Below are 18,080 nucleotides of genomic sequence, written 5' to 3' on the forward strand. Positions count from 1 at the left end.
TATTCTAGACCATCAAAATCATTTTTTTCAAGACCAATAAAACAGCATTCTCATGTAAAATCTCATTAAAAAAAAAAAAAAAAACTAACTCATATGGCTCTTTATTCGTTATTAATCTATTCATGCAAAGAAACTGAAAACTCTTTTAGGAAGAAGCATTCTACAACACTGAACATGGTCAATTCTCAACCCGGGCAATATGTATGAAACACAATGTGGCTTATCAACCTTGGGCTTTGCCTATTGGATGTTTGGCATTTGACTAAATGACCAGAAATATATATATATATATATATATATATATATATATATATATATATATATATATTCACAGGGGCTGGGCTGAAGTTCAATAATAGAGGGGGGTTTAAGTTTCATCTTCTAAGTTCAAACTTCTTTGCGTGCAACAGTGCAGGGTAAGTTGGAATGCATTGGCAGGTGTTAACAGAGCAGGGTCATGGTGATTTTGTTCGGTGACCAGTTTTTGCCATCAATTTAGTCCTGTTTTGAGTGTTTTCAGTGGCATCTTTAATATACTATCCAATACTTCACACGTCAAAACGACCGTCTCAAAATTCTAGTCAATTTGCTTTCATCTATCTTATAGCACGTGCGACTCAACTAATCTGTATAAAGCCACAGAAAATTCAATCTACAAACTAAATACAGTACAGAGGTCAGAGGCAAGCATCATTTCATGCGGACAAAAGAGAAAACGATAACTGGAAAATGGGTTAGGCTGAGGGGTGTCAATAAAGAGAACTTCACAAAACTCCCCAGTTGCCATGATACATTGGTTCCACGGTATCTACAGACTCGCTAGTAATTGCCTCAACTCAAGTAAGATTAACACAATTACCTATAGTAGATGTATAGATAAAACATATTTAAATATATCCCTCTGAGAGGAGGAACTCTCACTGTATGTCCACAGCGTAAGTGGATCACTGTCAACATGGGAACAGTAGTGGCGATCCATCTCTCCGCAATTTACCCCCTGATAATTCAAGTTTGTTCATCTTTTCTTCGCACCAGAATAACTGCTCTTTGCTGATCCTCGCCATTCTCAGAACCCTCATTATGACTTTGACATCAATGAGGCCGAAAAATAGTTCAGTTTCCTCTATCGTTGCAGGCCAGGATTTCTTCTTCAACCCCTTCTTTTTACAGAGTTCTTTCAGTTTCATTTCTTTCTGCAGTTCAAAATTTGTATAAAAGTTGAAAAACATGGTCAGTTCCTAGAAGCAAGACTATAAAAACTCCACGCAATTTAAATGCATAGGCTAAATTCTACAAGCATAAGATCCATCACATCGAACCTAGATTATAGAAACCAACTTGCTACCTCAGGAGTCACTTGGGTACAACAATTAAATAAATTTTAGTTTTAACAATTACATGCACAATTATTAAAATAACTACAACTATAAAACAAATAATCATTTCTTTGATCTATGAAATTAAGAAAGCTTCTTTACATAATGAAACCCAGAGCATAGCCGTAGACAACTACTCTTTATCCTAGAAGATAATACCTAAAGAATGTTATCATGCAAAGTAGAAAGATAAATGTTAGGTATCAATAAAAAAAGATAAATGCAATATAAACAGGTTCTCCAATGTTCGAAACAAATTATGACAATAAAAACAGAAGAATTTTATATATACTGAACCAAATAGCCATATTTATGTAGGAAAAACCAGAGGATCTATGCATCTTACGTACAGACAAACAGGTAAAACTTGTGACCAACCAATCAGGTGGTATTTATCAAAATTTATGGGTGGGTTTTGATTGGTCAAAAACTCATCCAGTACCATATTCCGGCATTGTAGATTTTCTCATATACATTACATAAACAAATAACACCACTTGCTGAATATTTCGGGCAACACTCTGGAGATTGAAGAAAGTCACAGGGAGCATAAGAACGGGCTTAAAGCATTGTGTAATTCATTAATTCCAAGAGAAATGGTGTAAGATGATTTTTTTAATGAATATGATGTAAAATGATTTTCAAGAGAATAATTTTTGCTAGGGCCGGGTGAATACATGAGAACTAAGAATTAACGATATAAAACAAAAGTAGTTTCATTGAATTGCATATGATGAAATCATGATTAATAGGTCCAAGAACTGGGAGGATAAATGAACCAAATCTTCTTTTTTGGCTGGAGTGCAAGGAAAGAACAACTAACAAGGACAATAAAAAGCTTTTCCACTTTTAGAAAAATTAAACCTCCGAATCATAGGAAAATTCTGCTACTGGTTGGCAAGCAAGGGGTTGTACAGAAAGAATTTGTGATTTCTAAGATACAGAATGACAATAAGAATTCCTCTGTTAGGGCCTGTTTGTTGCTCTGAAGTCTGACACCTGAAAGTGCAATAATTACATTAAGAGGTAGATTGGTATTGGTGAACTTTTCTTTCCTCTGAACTCTGAATGCAGAGAATGTTGTTCTGAATTCTTAAAATTATCAAATATCTATTTTCACCCTATATATGAGAGTTTCTGTTTGTCTTTTTGGGGTATCATTGGAAAACAAAAAGTTGTATGATTGCACTTTAAGAAATAAGAGGAAACAAACAACCATTTTTCTCTTAAAGTTACAAGATTCCTCTTAAGAGATAAGAGTTAAGAGGAAACGTGAACAGACCCTTAGTTAGATATAGTGAAGAATAATGTCTCAGGATGTGTGACCTTCAGAAGCTAGGAAGGCCCTTGGTTAGTCTTTTTGGGTTTGTTTTTTTTTTTTTTTCTTTTTTGGGGCGGTGAGGAGTTTGTTAGGAAGGCCTTTGAAAAGAGTTTGAGAGAAAAAGGGAAGAGAAGTTGAATAAAAAAGTGCTGGAAAGAGGAGGCAAAGCTTGGAACGAGGATTCTTCAGACCAGGAGGGTGAGTTCGTTGATGAAGACTAAGCTCTTTGCCAGGAGTTCGGATCTGCTCCTCACACTGACCTCACAGTATGTCCTAGCTGTGCATTGGGAACATCTCCAGTATTTGTGTTTATTATTCATGAGGAGATGTTCCCAATATATGGTAGGGTGTAGCTGTAAGGTCGGTGTGAGGAGTGCTCTGTGAGGAGCAGATCCCAGTTCCTTTACCAGGCATTTCAAGGCTCTTTTGTCCTTTGTTCAAGTCTGTTTGTCAAGTCTTTAGTTTATAAGTTGTGTGGTTGTTTATTCAGTTTTGTTAAAGATCTTGATGTCGGTTTGTTGGGTCCTTTGGTTGTGTTCCTTCTTTGGGTGATGTCTTATCACCTTCCTGTTATCATTCTTTTTCCTTTTTAATGAAATTTTCTTTTTATCCTTCAAAAAAGAAAGATATGGTGTAATGCTGCAAGAGTAGCAAGATATAGAGACTGAATCCAGTATTCCATTCATCCTCCCAAGGGGTTGTCTAATAATTCAACATACTAGGAATTAAGAAGGTTCCAAATTCCATAATGCTTGAGATAGTCGAAACTGGAGCTGTCACCTAGATATAGAAAGAATATTCCACAATGTTTGGAAGTTCTCAACACGATACGGCACCATAGCACAGGTATCCAAGTATCATACAACTGGAGATGATAAACAAGCTACAAAATGTTCATGATCTGCCCTCTTGTCAGTCCCAATGTAACTGTAAATGAAATGACTGTTGTAGAGGGAGGTCTATCACTCAATTTTGCAAAACCATTTTTTCTGTGTCATTGTTGTAAAATGTAATATATAATGTCACAAGATACCATTGGCTTTTTACTCTTCATCAGGTTCTCTTGTATTAATACAGTGGAAAGAGGAGGCAAAGCTTGGAACGAGGATTCTTCAGACCAGGAGGGTGAGTTCGTTGATGAAGACTAAGCTCTTTGCCAGGAGTTCGGATCTGCTCCTCACACCAACCTCACAGTATGTCCTAGTCGTGCATTGGGAACATCTCCAGTATTTGTGTTTATTATTCATGAGGAGATGTTCCCAATATATGGTAGGGTGTAGCTGTAAGGTCGGTGTGAGGAGTGCTCTGTGAGGAGCAGATCCCAGTTCCTTTACCAGGCATTTCAAGGCTCTTTTGTCCTTTGTTCAAGTCTGTTTGTCAAGTCTTTAGTTTATAAGTTGTGTGGTTGTTTATTCAGTTTTGTTAAAGATCTTGATGTCGGTTTGTTGGGTCCTTTGGTTGTGTTCCTTCTTTGGGTGATGTCTTATCACCTTCCTGTTATCATTCTTTTTCCTTTTTAATGAAATTTTCTTTTTATCCTTCAAAAAAGAAAGATATGGTGTAATGCTGCAAGAGTAGCAAGATATAGAGACTGAGTCCAGTATTCCATTCATCCTCCCAAGGGGTTGTCTAATAATTCAACATACTAGGAATTAAGAAGGTTCCAAATTCCATAATGCTTGAGATAGTCGAAACTGGAGCTGTCACCTAGATATAGAAAGAATATTCCACAATGTTTGGAAGTTCTCAACACGATACGGCACCATAGCACAGGTATCCAAGTATCATACAACTGGAGATGATAAACAAGCTACAAAATGTTCATGATCTGCCCTCTTGTCAGTCCCAATGTAACTGTAAATGAAATGACTGTTGTAGAGGGAGGTCTATCACTCAATTTTGCAAAACCATTTTTTCTGTGTCATTGTTGTAAAATGTAATATATAATGTCACAAGATACCATTGGCTTTTTACTCTTCATCAGGTTCTCTTGTATTAATACAGTGGTCGGCTGGCACTTTTACTTGTTGACCTCCTCCAAGTTTTTTTCTTCTTTCCTCCCTCTCTTCTCTTCTCCTCCAACTGATCTATTGCAGGAAACATTGTATCAGAGAACATGAACTGCTTTACATCAGTCCCTGCTCAAACTTTATTTCCCTTTTGAAGAAGACCTAAAATACTCCTCATCAGACCAATCTAAGGAGAACTGCTGATCTCTTTTTTCTAGTCTTACTCCACTAGTTGAGATCACATAACACCATCCTATGGAAACCGTCCATGTGCTAACTTTTCAAGCTGCCCAAACTTACCATTACTTAGAATATTTCAAGTATAAGGAGTAAGGTCATCCAGATCAATGATTTAAAAACCATGCCTAGGATCAAAGGTGAGACACATTTTAGGGTATGTGCCTTTCAAAAGGCACACACCTGGTGTGCCTTGTGCTTCAGCCCAAGCACGTGTCTTTTGAAAATTTGTGCATTCTTTCCCAAATTGTCCAAGCAATTGCTGCTCTAGTGCATCTTCCCATAATTCTGCCTCTCCTATTAGAACACCTGAAGGAGTGAGAGCTAAAGAGGCTTTACAAATTAGCAGGAGGAATCCATCTACAACCAAACAGAGAGGAAAACCACTCCCAAATGAAATTAGCAATAGGACAGGAAATTAAAAGATGAAAGGCAGTCTCACCATTCAGCTTACATAAGAAGCACCAATTTGGGGACAAGCACCAATTTGGTCTTTTTCTATAAAGCAAATCACAAGTATTGACGAAGCCATTGAACACTTCCCAACAGAAAGCACCAACTTTAGGAGGAATGGGGTGAAGCCAAATCTCCTTGAAGGGAAAGAATGAGAGGATGTGGCAACAAGAGAGTTCAAGAAGGATTTGCAAGAGAAGGACCCAGATTGATTAAGTGTCCAAACTCTAGTCTCTGAGTCACTACCCCCCAAAATCATTGCATTCAACAAGTTAACCAAAGCGGAGACACTGGACAATTCAGATTCTCTCAGATTTCTAACAAAACCCAGATTCCAACTAATGTTTGTAAGTGAAGAGGAAGAGCTAATAAAATCACAAATGGGTTTTCCTTTAAGACCGGAAAGAGCAAAAATGGAAGGGAACACTTCAGACGGGGGAATCCCCAATCCAAATGTCCTCCCAAAATCTAATTTTCTGACCCAAAACCAAATCATACTTGATGTGGGGAAGGAACAAAGGAAGAATGCCATGGATAGTCTTCCAGGGAGCAACCAAAGTAGCTCTATGCAAACAACCCACATCCCAACCATTGCTTGACAGCCCATGGATACTTGAGATAACTGTAGTCCATAATTTCTCATTTTCTTTAGGGAATGAATCTCCAAAGCCATATTTTTCAATTTCACATAACATATTTCCAAACCCCCTTCACCTTTCAATTGTCCCACCTTTTCCCACCTAACCAAATGGTCTTTTTTCCCCTCCCCAAGCTCCCACAAAAAGTCCCTCATGATCTTCTCGACTCTATCACAACTTGGGGCATCCTAAAAACCAACATGTAATAGACTGGAAGATTAGCCAAAGTGGATTTTATCAACGTGATTCTTCCTCCCAAAGAAATATAATTCCAATTCCAACTTGCCAACCTTTTCTCAAGCCTTTCCACTACTGGATTCCAAAAACTAACCAATCTAGGGTTTCTACCAAGAGGCAATCCCAAATAACACAAAGGGCATTCTCCCTTTTCATAACCCAACAAATCAGCCAAAACTCTCAAGGCACCTTCTTCTAAATTGATACCAGCCACTAGACTTTTAGACCAATTAATTTTCAAATGGGAAACCCTTTCAAAGAGGCTCACAACTAGTTTTAAATTTTCTACACCTTCTCGGCTCTCCCCAACACAGAAGACCAGAATATCATCTACAAACTACAAGTGTGAGACCAAACCTTTGTCTCTCCCAACTGTCCAACCTTTGATCAAGTGCATCAAGTTAGCCTTTGAAATTAATTTACTCAAAACCTCAACTGCCAAAGTAAAGAGAAAGGGAGAGAATGGATCTCCTTGTCTAAGGCCTTTGATCCCTTCAATGTAATCAACTACAGTACCATTCACTAGGACAGAAAAATGACTTGTTTGCAAACAACCTTTAATCCACCTACATCACAATTCCCCAAACCCACACCTTCCCATGATGTCAATCAAGAAACCTCAGTGCACTAGATCATAGGCCTTCTCCAAATCGAATTTAATTGCTACCCCCCCCCCTTCGCCTTTTTTGAGCCTTCACACACTCACTTGCGACTAGAATTTGATCAATAATTTGTTTATCTAGAACAAAAGCTCCTTGGTATTGGGAAATAATAGAGGGAAACACCTTTTTAAGCCTTAGAGACAGAACCTTGGCAATTACCTTATAGATGCTAGTCATTAAACTTATAGGTCTAAAATCTCCAGGCTGGGTGGCATCTTGCTTCTTTGGGATCAAAGCTAAGAAGGTTGAATTCATCCCTAGGCTAATTACTCCCCTTCTATGGAATTCCCTGAACACTTTCATCAAATCATTTATTATTATCTCCCAATCTTGATAGAAATCCATTGTGAATCCATCAGGCCCAGGAGCCATAGATCTATCCATAGAGAATATGGCTTCTTTGACTTCAAGTTCCTCAAAGTTCTTCTTCAAAGATTGTACCTGATTCTCTTCCAAACACTCCCATTCTAGTCCATCCAAAGTCCACCTCTCAGTAAATGGCCTAAAAAAAATTGATTTGAAGTGATCAGCAAAGGCTTTAGCAATTTCTTCTTGATTTGTGATCTCAACTCCTCTCACTACTAAAGAGGAAATTGAGCTCTTCCTTCTCCTACCATTTGCTAAAGCATGAAAGAACTTTGTGTTGTCATCACCCTCCTTAATCCATCTCTCTTGACTTTTGTTTCCAACCAATCTCCTCTCTCGGCAAGGTATCCTCTAACTCCTTTAAAGACCATTTTCTTTCTCTTCCATACCCTTCTAACACACGTTGCACTTCGTTCCTATCCAACTCCTCAATTTGAGCAAACAAGCTACCTTTTTTCTCTTCCAATCTTCCAAACTCCACTCTTTTATCTCCCCTTTCAGCCTTTGTAATTTTCTCAAAAACTTTTGTCCTTCCCAGACAAGTTATGGACTTTGGGAACCCCACCATTCCTTAAACTTTTTCTCGAATTTCAGGTGGGTAAGCCACATGTTCTCAAACCTGAAAGGAATAGGTCCTCCCTCACTAGACCTCTGAAACAAGCAGATTGGCCAATGGTCTGATGTGATTTTGGGTAGAGACTTCAACTCATTGCAGGAAGTTGCAGAAAGGGTTCCAGTTCTCCACCACTGCTAACCCTTCCCTTGCATTGAAATGAGATAAGTTCTCAATATTACTTCGCAAATCCAAGAGCGCTGCCATGTCACCAAAGGGACAAAGGGTTGTCTTTTCCGTAAGCGACAGAGATTCAACCAAATCCTGTAGCACTCCGTCCCAATCCACTACTGTTTTGCTCAATCTGAGCACCTTCTTTCTTCTCCATTCAACCAATCTACCATCAGCCACCATCTAGCATATAGTATTTCTACTCATGGCTCAATCAATTGGATAAATTCTCCTTTATCATTTTTCTTCTTTTCTACCAGAAACTTCTTTTGCTGCAAATTTAGTTTAGCTTTCCACCATGATGGCAAAAAGGTTAACAACTATGAAACCTTTGAATCATCTTGCTGCCTCCCTATTTAGAACCACAACAGCCCTTTTGTCTTCTCTGATCTTGAAAGTAGAACCTCCTATTTCTTCGAACAGAAGATTTTTCTTCTCCACACCTAGAGCCTTCTTCCCCCTATTTGTCAAGACAAACTTCTCCTCCATGATTCAGTTTCTCTTGCTCCTTCTTCCTAGAACTTCACTTGGCATAGGCCCCTTCCCATCCATGAAAATATTAGTTCATTATTTCTTGTTTGTCCAGCATTTTAGTTTCTACAAGGTATGACTGGTCTTTTTTTTGTAATATCTCTATTCCCCCACTACCTACTCATCCTCCTACATTTGTCTCTCATCCCATTGTTTAGAGGTGGTATCAACGACAAAGACTCAAGCATGAGCAAGTTGTTCCCACACTTCCAGTTGAGCCTCTTGCACCTCCCATTACTAAAGAGATAACAGGTCAGACCTCTTCTACCCTCGCTACGTTTCCATACTTGGACCTACCTATTGCTATTAGAAAAGGTAAACAGAAATATACAGCTCATTGTATGTCCAAACACCTTTCTCATCTCATAGTCTGCTTTCCCCTACCTACTACTCTTCTTAGCCTTCGTTTCATCACAAACCATCCATAAATCTATATCAAAATCCTTGACTACACTAGAATGGAGAGATGCTATGAGGCCTAAGATACATGCTTTGCATAAGAACAATACCTAGGACATTATGGATTTGCCCAAGGGGAAGGAGTCGAATGATGGTAAGTGGGTATTACACTATCAAATATCAATTACCACGCTAATGGTACTATCGAGAGTTATAATGCCCGTTTGGTAGCCAAAGGGTACACTCAAATGTATGGAATTGACTATTTAGAGACATTTGCTCTTGGTAGGCAAAGGCTCTTTTGATGTCAAGAATGCTTTCTTGAATGTTGATCTGCATGAGGAAGTTTATGTCTTTGCCTCCAGGCTTGTATGGGAAAAAGAGCAAGCGAAGGTGTACAAATTAAAGAAATCCCTTTATGGACTCAAACAGTCGCCAAGGGCTTGGTTTGAAAGGTTCTGGGTTGCATACTTGCACTTGTCACTTTTGGATACACATAGACTCGATCTGTCTCTCTTTGTCAAGAGACGAAACTCCTTGGTGACATTTCTTTTTTTATCAACAACAAAGAAAATACTTCATTAATTAGAAAAAATCAGGTTACAACAAGAAGCTGACCCAAACCAACATTGCATTCAAGCCCAAAACATTATATGTTCTATGAACCCCTTGTTTGGCTAAGCTATCTACCAAAGCATTGGCAGTTCTCACCCATCTCACTCAGATTAACATGCCCTTTGATAGACATTTAAATCTCCTAAATTCATTACTCAAATGCCATGTCACCCCCTCCCTCTTGTGCATCCATTTTACCACAATTTTCGAGTCACCCTCAATAATCAATCTACTAGTACCATGTTCTTTTGCCTTCTCAACCCCATTCACTACAGCCAAGAAATCTGACCTTGCCACATCACCTTGCTCTACAAGACCAGAGTATAAAGCAAGTATGGTTGATGATATTGTGGTTACTAGTGATGTCCAAGAAGTTTCTCAACATTGAGTTTGAAATTAAAAACTTGGGGGAGATAACGCATTTTCTGGGGATAGAAGTTGCTTGGTCTAAGGAAGCTATATTCATTTCCCAACAGAAGTATGTCATTGACCTTCTTACCAAGACTAGAAAACCTAGAAACAAGCCTGCCTCTACACCTATATATTTGATTCATAAACTCTTGGCTACTGATGGTGAATTATTGGTTGATAGGGGGGACTGTTCTAGAGACTACTTGAAAATTTATTATACCTTTGCATATGACTACTTGGGAAATTATTGTACCTTTGGATGACTCAGTTGGATATTACCTTGCAATAAGTGTCATTAGTCAATTCATGCATTCTCCCAGAGATGTCCATATGGCAACGAATGAAAGGGTATTGTGTTACCTAAAGGGAACCCAGGGAAAGGAATTCATTTTGCCAAACATGGATATATGAAGCTATATGTGTATACAAATGCAGACTGTGCCAGTTGCATTGATGACAAAAAATCCACCTCAAGTTATTGTGTTATGGTGGCAAGGAACATTGTTTCATGGAGTAGTAAGAAGCAATCAAATGGTGGCTAGATCTTTTGCTAAGGATTAGTTGTTTTGAACCCAGTTGTAATTTTTGTGTTGTTTTCTTTTAGAGAGTGAGGTTGCACCTCGCACCTCCCCTTAGGATGCTTGTAACAGTCATTTATCTTTTTTCTTGATAATGAATTTTTATGAACTTTTACCTATCAAAAAAAAGATAGTCAAGAAACTATCAACATTGCCCATAATCTCGTTCATCATGACATAAGAAAGCATATTGAAGTAGATACACATTTCATACGGGAGAGAGTCACTTCAAGGGAAGTCTGCTTGCCATTTATTGCTTCTAAAGAGCAATTAGCCAATGTCTTGACCAAGGTTCCAAAAGGGAAGTTACTAGTTACTACATTATATAAACAACTTGAGGGGGAGTGTAGAGAGACTGGGCCGAATGGGCCCTAGTGCTCTTATATTCTTGCCTTCCTTTTATTAGTTATGTTTATGTTAATGGGCCTTGTCCATATGGGCTTGTTAACTTCTTTTTATTCATCTTATGTTATGTTTATGAGTTGGCTGCCCCAATAAGGGCATCATTGTAATTATGCTCATTATGATTGAGTAAATAAGTGATTAGGAGAAAGGAGAGAAAACTTATCAAAGTCTCTTCTCCTTCTCCCTTCTTCTTTTCTCATCTTCTTCCCATTCTTCTCTTGCTATCTTCCTTTTTCTTTATTTTTCAAATTAAAATATTCTCTTTATGTTGGGTTGATTCACATCCGAAATTTGCATAAATAGTCTCACCACTAGTTTCAAATTTTCCAGCCAATCTCCCTCCCCTTTACTAAAGATAATAATGTCATCAATAAATTGGAGATAATTCAACACCACTTCCTCACTCCATGCTTTCAAACCTCTAATCAGTTGCAACCCATCTGCACTTATAATCAACCTACTAACCACATCAGCCACCAAATTAAAAAAGAAAAGGGGAAAGTGGATCTTGTTCTCCTAGACCCCTTTCTTTTAAGTCTTGTCGTAAATCCCTTTAACAGGAAAGAAATCTCTTACCACTCCATTAACCAAAACTGAATAGGTGCATGTTTGCAAACAGACCCTTAATCCACTTGCACCAACCCTCTCCAAATCCATGCCTCAAAGCATCAATTAGAAAGTCCCAATCCATCATAATGCCAAATTCAATTTGCACATCAAGCTCTTCCTACTAAATCTTCTTTCCTCAATACTTTCATTATCTATCAAAATTTGATATGTGATCTGCCTATACTAAATAAAGCCTCCATGAAACTGAGTTATCAAATTTGGTAGCACCACCACCTTAAGCCTCAAAGAGAGGACCTTAGCAATAATCTTATATACACTACTCACCAAGCTAATGGATCTGAAGTCCTCAGGGTGAAAGGCTTTCTTTGGTAGTACCACCTTTTATTTCTTCTTTTTCTTCTCATAAATATGTTGATTTTCTATGTTATTTCACATGGAACAGGAAAATAATTAGTTAAAAGACTACTGTTGATTACTATGAGACCTAGGGAACTACCCTAGATTTTATATATATTTATTATAAAAAACTCATCGCCTTAGCAACTAGGCAAGCCTTGAAAACTGTGGATGTTTCTACAAGACCTACATGATATATTTGTAGGGCCCACATATTTTTGTTTTGTGGGCCCATGTGTGGTTTTAAAAATGTGCATGTATTTGTGGGACCCATGTATATGTCCCATGGACTTACATCATGCATGAATTATTAAACTCCACCACCTTTACCAAATGGCCTTTTGATCTTGTTTTTTTATAAAGATATCTTGAAATAGAAGCATTGCCTAAGGTCATTTGATCTTCAAAGACTCTTGAAAGCTCAACATGACATTGATCCATTAAGCTTTTGAAAAATCTTTTAATAAGGACTTTCCAAACAAAACCCCTTGTTTTCTTTTCGTGAAGGTTACTCAAACATTACAAGGGTATTTTTTAAATCAACAGAAGCATGCACTAGATTCAATAAAGTTGGCTAACCTCACTAATGATAAGCAAGTGGACACCTATGAAGATTAATGTTAAATACACTAAAAAATATGGTGACCTCATTCTGATGTCACTCTCCATAGACAACCAGCGATATATCTTTCTATGACGTGCATGGACATTGTCCATGTAGTCCATGTTAGCTAATTTGTCTCCTCCTTGTCGAACTCACCTTAGTGTAGATCACAAAATCATTCATTATCGTCGAACAACACCCTCTTATGGGTTTTCCCTCCTAATCACTCCAATTCCAAGCCTATAGCTTGAAATCCAATTTTTTCACAAGCACACCAACATAATGAGGTAGACTGTCATTTTATTTGTAACCTTACTCTAACAAAGACCAACCCTCCCTCATGTAGCTTCTGGTCATCAACTAGCAAACATCTTTATAAAAGCATTGACACAATCATGCCATGAGCTTAACAAACTATTTTTGTCCCCACATCAGTTTGAGGAGGGAGTACAAAGTAGGAGAGTCATTGAGTTATGTTTTACCAATATTACTGTACATCGAATGTATTTAATCATTATATGAGCTGTACCTAGAAAGGTACTGAGGTAATTTCCCATACTTTAATTTAAGTATTATCTTCTCTCTTGGTAAGCCAATCAAGAGAGACTGTCCTCTTAATCATGAGTTTGGTTTTTCTTCTCTCTTACAAACTGCATCACCTACGATTAGGTAAGTAAAATGTTCAATAACAAAAAACAGAAAACGATGTAAGAGATGGAAATGGCATGGTTATGGCTATTTTTACAGGACTGATAGGGATTAAAGACTCATTAAATGCGGAAATTTTGGCACTGTACATGAGCTGAGATTAGTCAAGCATCTTGAACTCCAACAGGTGAATGTAAAAGGGGACTCAAAGCTGGTAATCTCATGGCTGAACAGCAAGAGTGAAGGAGTGTTAACTCATAAACAAGCTTTAAGGGAGATTAAATGTACTGCTAAGGAATTTGAAGCAACTTTTTCTTGGGTCAGAAGATCTGCTGATGGTTCGGCTGATTCATTAACCAAGCAAGGGATATCTAGGAATCAATTGTTTTGATTTTGGGCTGTGGTGTAATGTCTATTGATTGGACTGGGTTGTTCCAGCCTGGATTGTAAATTTGTATTTCATCCAAATTATAATTATAATTATAATGAAATCATTCTGTTATTGATCAAAAAGCATATATATAAGAGATCACAAGAATATACCTTTTCAAGAGAAGATTTAATTTCTTGAAGCGGGCTTGCAACCTGGTTTTGGCCACCAAATAGATTAAGAACACCACCTGACTTTTTCTTGTCCATCTTCAAGAAAACACGGAATGTCAGGATTGATTCCTCAATTATCCTAATTAGGTCAGAGGCATGGACCGCCAAATCTGACCCTTCTTCAAATTCTTTCGGGTCCAGAACTGAAAAGAAAAACAAAGTGAAGTATATCAATTTGCTATACAAGGATGGAAATCCACTTTGTTTTTTCAAGAAGTGTTTTCATTTTTCTTTAAGAAAAGATCAAAGAGGTGCTCCACTCAAATGCTTGCACCCACTCACTCCCTCCACAATAACATTTACCTTGAATGCTTGGAACCTGAAGCAGCTTGGGCAAAGAATTTCTTGTTCTAGTATAAATTTCCACCCTGTTTCCCCTGTCAAAGGGCTCATTCTCAATGTATCTTTGTAACAAAACCTGAAATTGCTGGAACTGCTGAGCAGCATGAGTGTAACTGGTGGGACATTCAGGTTGTGATGAGATTTTCTGGTTCAATTGTGCATACTGGCAGTGAAGTGCCTCCCATGACAAACAAATCTGTGCAACATAAGCTGTCTCAAGATCTTGGTAAGGGTCTTCCAGCTTCTGCTGCAGATGCTCACTGTCATCCTGAGGCTCTCGCTTCTTGAAAGAGAGGTTGCGAAGGGTAGAAGCTAGCTTCCTAGGTGTAGACCTTGGTGACAGAGTTGAAGAAATTTGGGATCCTGTAATAACACAAAGCAGAGTTGCAATAGGGTTCAAAGACAATATTTTTCATCTTTTAAAAGACAACCACTTAATGGAGAATAAGATAGTTTTGAAATCAAGACATGTTCTGAGCCTAAGAACATGTAGAGAAGCTAGCAAATGTAGTGGACTTAAACACAGGAAAGTAATCATTAAGGGAGTAAACAAATGTTTCTCACCAATCATGATATTTGATATTCATTTACATACTTGCGATCTGAGACTGGAGTACCTTCATAACAGGCTACAACTTGGATGTACAGTGTAAAAGTCTTACAAATTGGATAATCAGAAGATTATAATTTTGTAATATTTTTCTAGACTATTAAAGCAAATATTGTCCATCCTATATTTTGCTTTGAATGAATGGATCAGTATTGTCAGACAGATCAGACCAGGTGGTCAAACTGCCAGAACCTGGAACCAGCGGCCAAAATGGTTCTCAGGCTGCCTAGTTCCTAAAAATTTGATTTGGACAAAGCTACCTTAAATATCTATTATAATCGGTTGCAACCTATAATATTTATGTTTTAAGCTTATGTTGATATAAAATAGCTTCAAAAGATGATCTATAACTATTTACTATTTTTATTTTTCTTGTTTTTTTTGCATTTTTTTATTGAGTTGAACTGTCAAAATGGATGATCAGATCATTCGACCTGTGACTTGGTCACAAAAATGGTTTGTGTCCTGTCCAAGTCTGACAATGGATAATATGGCAGACGATGATTGTTTAATCGTTAGCATAAAGTATGCTTTTTGGGCTATGTGTCATTAAAGATGCAGCACACCACTGCAGCTTTCATCTGACTTTAACCGCTTAACAAGGTCTGATCTATTTCTAACAATTTCATCCAGAAAATAGAGGCAGAGTGGCAGACAAGCCAAAATGCTAATACATAAAAAAAAAATGCTGCAATGTCTTCTGTACAGAATACAGAGTAGGCAAAGAAAAAACAAAAGTAGCCCCTGATAGACCCCAAGAAATGACTGCATTACCAGCACAAATGACCAACATGTAACAGGGCAGGCATTGCTTCATATATTCATTAATTGAACTTTCAAAATGGGATTCTACGGTCCAACATTACTTTTAAGCATATGAATAATTGTTATTTAACATTTCATGATGGGACTCAAACCCACTAGCTCCACTTTGTAACTCCCCAATGCCCTATAATAAAGAACCTCTGAAGCGAAGTATTGACCAAAAATAATACCCATGAAAATTTTTTCAGCTTGGAATACCTGATCAAGTCCTAAACACTAATAGATGCAGAAACTACATCAACAACTTTTGAATGTTCAGAATGGTGACTGCCAATTTTAAAAAATAAAATAAATAAAGAAGGTGCCAAATGCATTTATAAAAAGAGATGAGGCCTAAAAACTGAACAAACATATAACACGTGAAACAGAAAGCGAGAAATGTGACTAAACCAATCAAAGCTTACCTGCTTCATGCAGCTGCTGAACACTCAATCTATCAAAGAACAGCATCCGTTCACAGTACTTGTCATACACTGTATCAAACCGAATCTGTGGGCAACCATTTTCCACTTCCGGTTCCCTCCACTCGCTCGAGCTTGTCTCCTCTTCTTCCTCTTCTTCCTCTTCCGGGCACGATTCTTCAGGTATCAAAACCATGAAACTGTTCCTTCTCAGCTCTTTTAGCCGCCTCTTCACTTCATTAGTTATAAAATCATCGTCATCGTCATCCTCAACATCAGCTGGAGCATCAACCTTGGCTGATTTAGTCAAGTCATCTCCACTCTCATTCTTCAGTTGCTCAGGTGGTGGAACCGGCCTATCCTCCTGATCTTTCTCCGGGTCAGGCTTATGAGATTTTCTGAACTTCTTTACTTTGAAGAAATCCATCTGATCTTCTGATTTTTATGAAATAAATAACCTTTTCTTCAACAACTACAAAAAACCCAGATTCTTACTTTTTCCCCCTTTTTGTTAAAAGCTTTTCAAAAGATCGGTTCCTTCGGTCCTTCCTCCTCAAACAGAACTTGGATCTAGAACAGTACTCCAACTCTAGATTCACAACGGTAAAAAGTTCTCTTTGCAGAAACGGAACAACTTCCTTGTTCGAAGAATAATAAGAATACCTTTCCCTGAAAAAGAAATGGAGGTCACGTAAGAATAATAATATAAACATCAAATACTAACAATATATTAAATTAGATAAGGCTAATACAGCAAATCCACCACGGTCGTAAAAACAAAAGCATGTTTGTCAGCAGAGATTTGAGATTTCTGAACCAACAGTGAGCTAACAACTGCTAAAAACACCTACAGATCCAACATCCTCCTTCAGAAAATTCACTGCAACTTCCCCAAACACAATGTAGAAAATTTAAGCAAGCTCAAAGTACCTAGAACGAGATTCTAGTTGCAAACGACAGCTAGAAGCCCATTTGCTTTCTCAACCCTTCGAACGTTCCAAGTACATTTCCACCAACTTCAGGATTTCCGAAACACCGCATACTTTGAAAGAACGCACCCAAAATACCGCGGTTGGGGCACCTTAAAACAGCACCCAACAGAAACTTCAAATCTCAGAAGATCTGCACCCCTTCATCACTCATCACAGCACCATTTCAATTCGAACTACAATAACCCATGAAGAAGCTCGAAAACACATTTCAAAAGTACCATGAAGCTTAAACAAAACCCTAAAACCTCAGAAGGTCGGCTCTTAAAGTAAGCTCATTCACAGTACCGCCATTGCCTCCAACAAGAACCTCGAAATACCAAAAAACTTGAAGCAAATCGAGAAAACCTTTAGCACGTAAAGTAATCGGGTTTCTGAAACCCAAGAAATCTCAGGAACCCTAAGATCAAAGGATTTTCTCCAAATACGAGACAAACCCTTACAGGAGAAGGAGACGGAGGTGGTGAGCGCTAATAAATTCCAATTAGCAAAAATAATAAAAGAAAATTTATTGATTTCCATGTTTTTGGAAAAATAAAACTCCTTTTTCAATTTTTTAGTTCTAATCTTGTTTTAATCTCGTCTAACTCGCTCGCGTTGGACTCGAAGAGGAGCACGAAAGCCTAGAAAAAATAGGCGGGGCGTACAGTGTGCGCAGAGGGAATATTGTCAGAGACTCTCTCCTGAAGCAGAAACACAGAATGGCATAAATTGCCAAATATGTCCTTGCATGAACTTAAATGACTCGTATGTCCCTTTTTCTGGCGGAAAAAGTTTTCAAAAGGTACCAGCACCCTACCAGCACCCCTAGCTGTCTTTATCTGCATTATAGTGGAAATGGATTTTTCTTGTCGGAACCACGGTCGAAGCCGGGGTGAACTGAATTGAAACCCGGCCCATCATGGCAACGGGTCAGTGGTTCAACCATCTCATCCACGGGTAAACAACACAATTCAAGCTGTAAATCGGCCGTGCCACCCGACCCGGCATAATTTTGCATCGGCACGGCCCAGTACAGCAGCACACAGGTCGTGCCAGGCACAGCACGATTGTATGGGTTGTGTTGGGTC

General features: G+C 38.2%; 1 protein-coding gene across 1 annotated transcript; it reads right to left on the reverse strand.

Annotated features, from left to right (window-relative positions):
• Positions 1-627: 627 nt before the first annotated feature.
• On the reverse strand, positions 628-17,742 carry LOC148870028 (uncharacterized). Its single transcript, XM_088972771.1, has 5 exons — positions 16,952-17,742; positions 16,025-16,690; positions 14,147-14,548; positions 13,784-13,986; positions 628-1,193 (listed from the first exon to the last, which is right to left on the reverse strand). The coding sequence occupies exons 2-5, from the start codon at positions 16,446-16,448 to the stop codon at positions 951-953; spliced, it is 1,272 nt and encodes a 423-aa protein (XP_088828897.1). The 5' UTR covers positions 16,449-16,690; positions 16,952-17,742; the 3' UTR covers positions 628-950.
• Positions 17,743-18,080: the final 338 nt, after the last annotated feature.

The sequence above is a fragment of the Nelumbo lutea genome, chromosome 2 (genome assembly GCF_056320005.1).
Source record: "Nelumbo lutea isolate HS-2025 chromosome 2, American lotus-T2T, whole genome shotgun sequence".
NCBI lineage: Eukaryota > Viridiplantae > Streptophyta > Magnoliopsida > Proteales > Nelumbonaceae > Nelumbo > Nelumbo lutea.

Coding starts and splice junctions, on each gene's coding strand:
- LOC148870028 (XM_088972771.1), bottom strand. CDS start 16,448: ATGGATTTCTTCAAAGTAAAGAAGTTCAGAAAATCTCATAAGCCTGAC. Junction 14,549..16,024: donor TCAGCAGCTGCATGAAGCAG/GTAAGCTTTGAT, acceptor GTGTTATTACAG/GATCCCAAATTTCTTCAACT. Junction 1,194..13,783: donor TTAAATCTTCTCTTGAAAAG/GTATATTCTTGT, acceptor TTTGAACTGCAG/AAAGAAATGAAACTGAAAGA.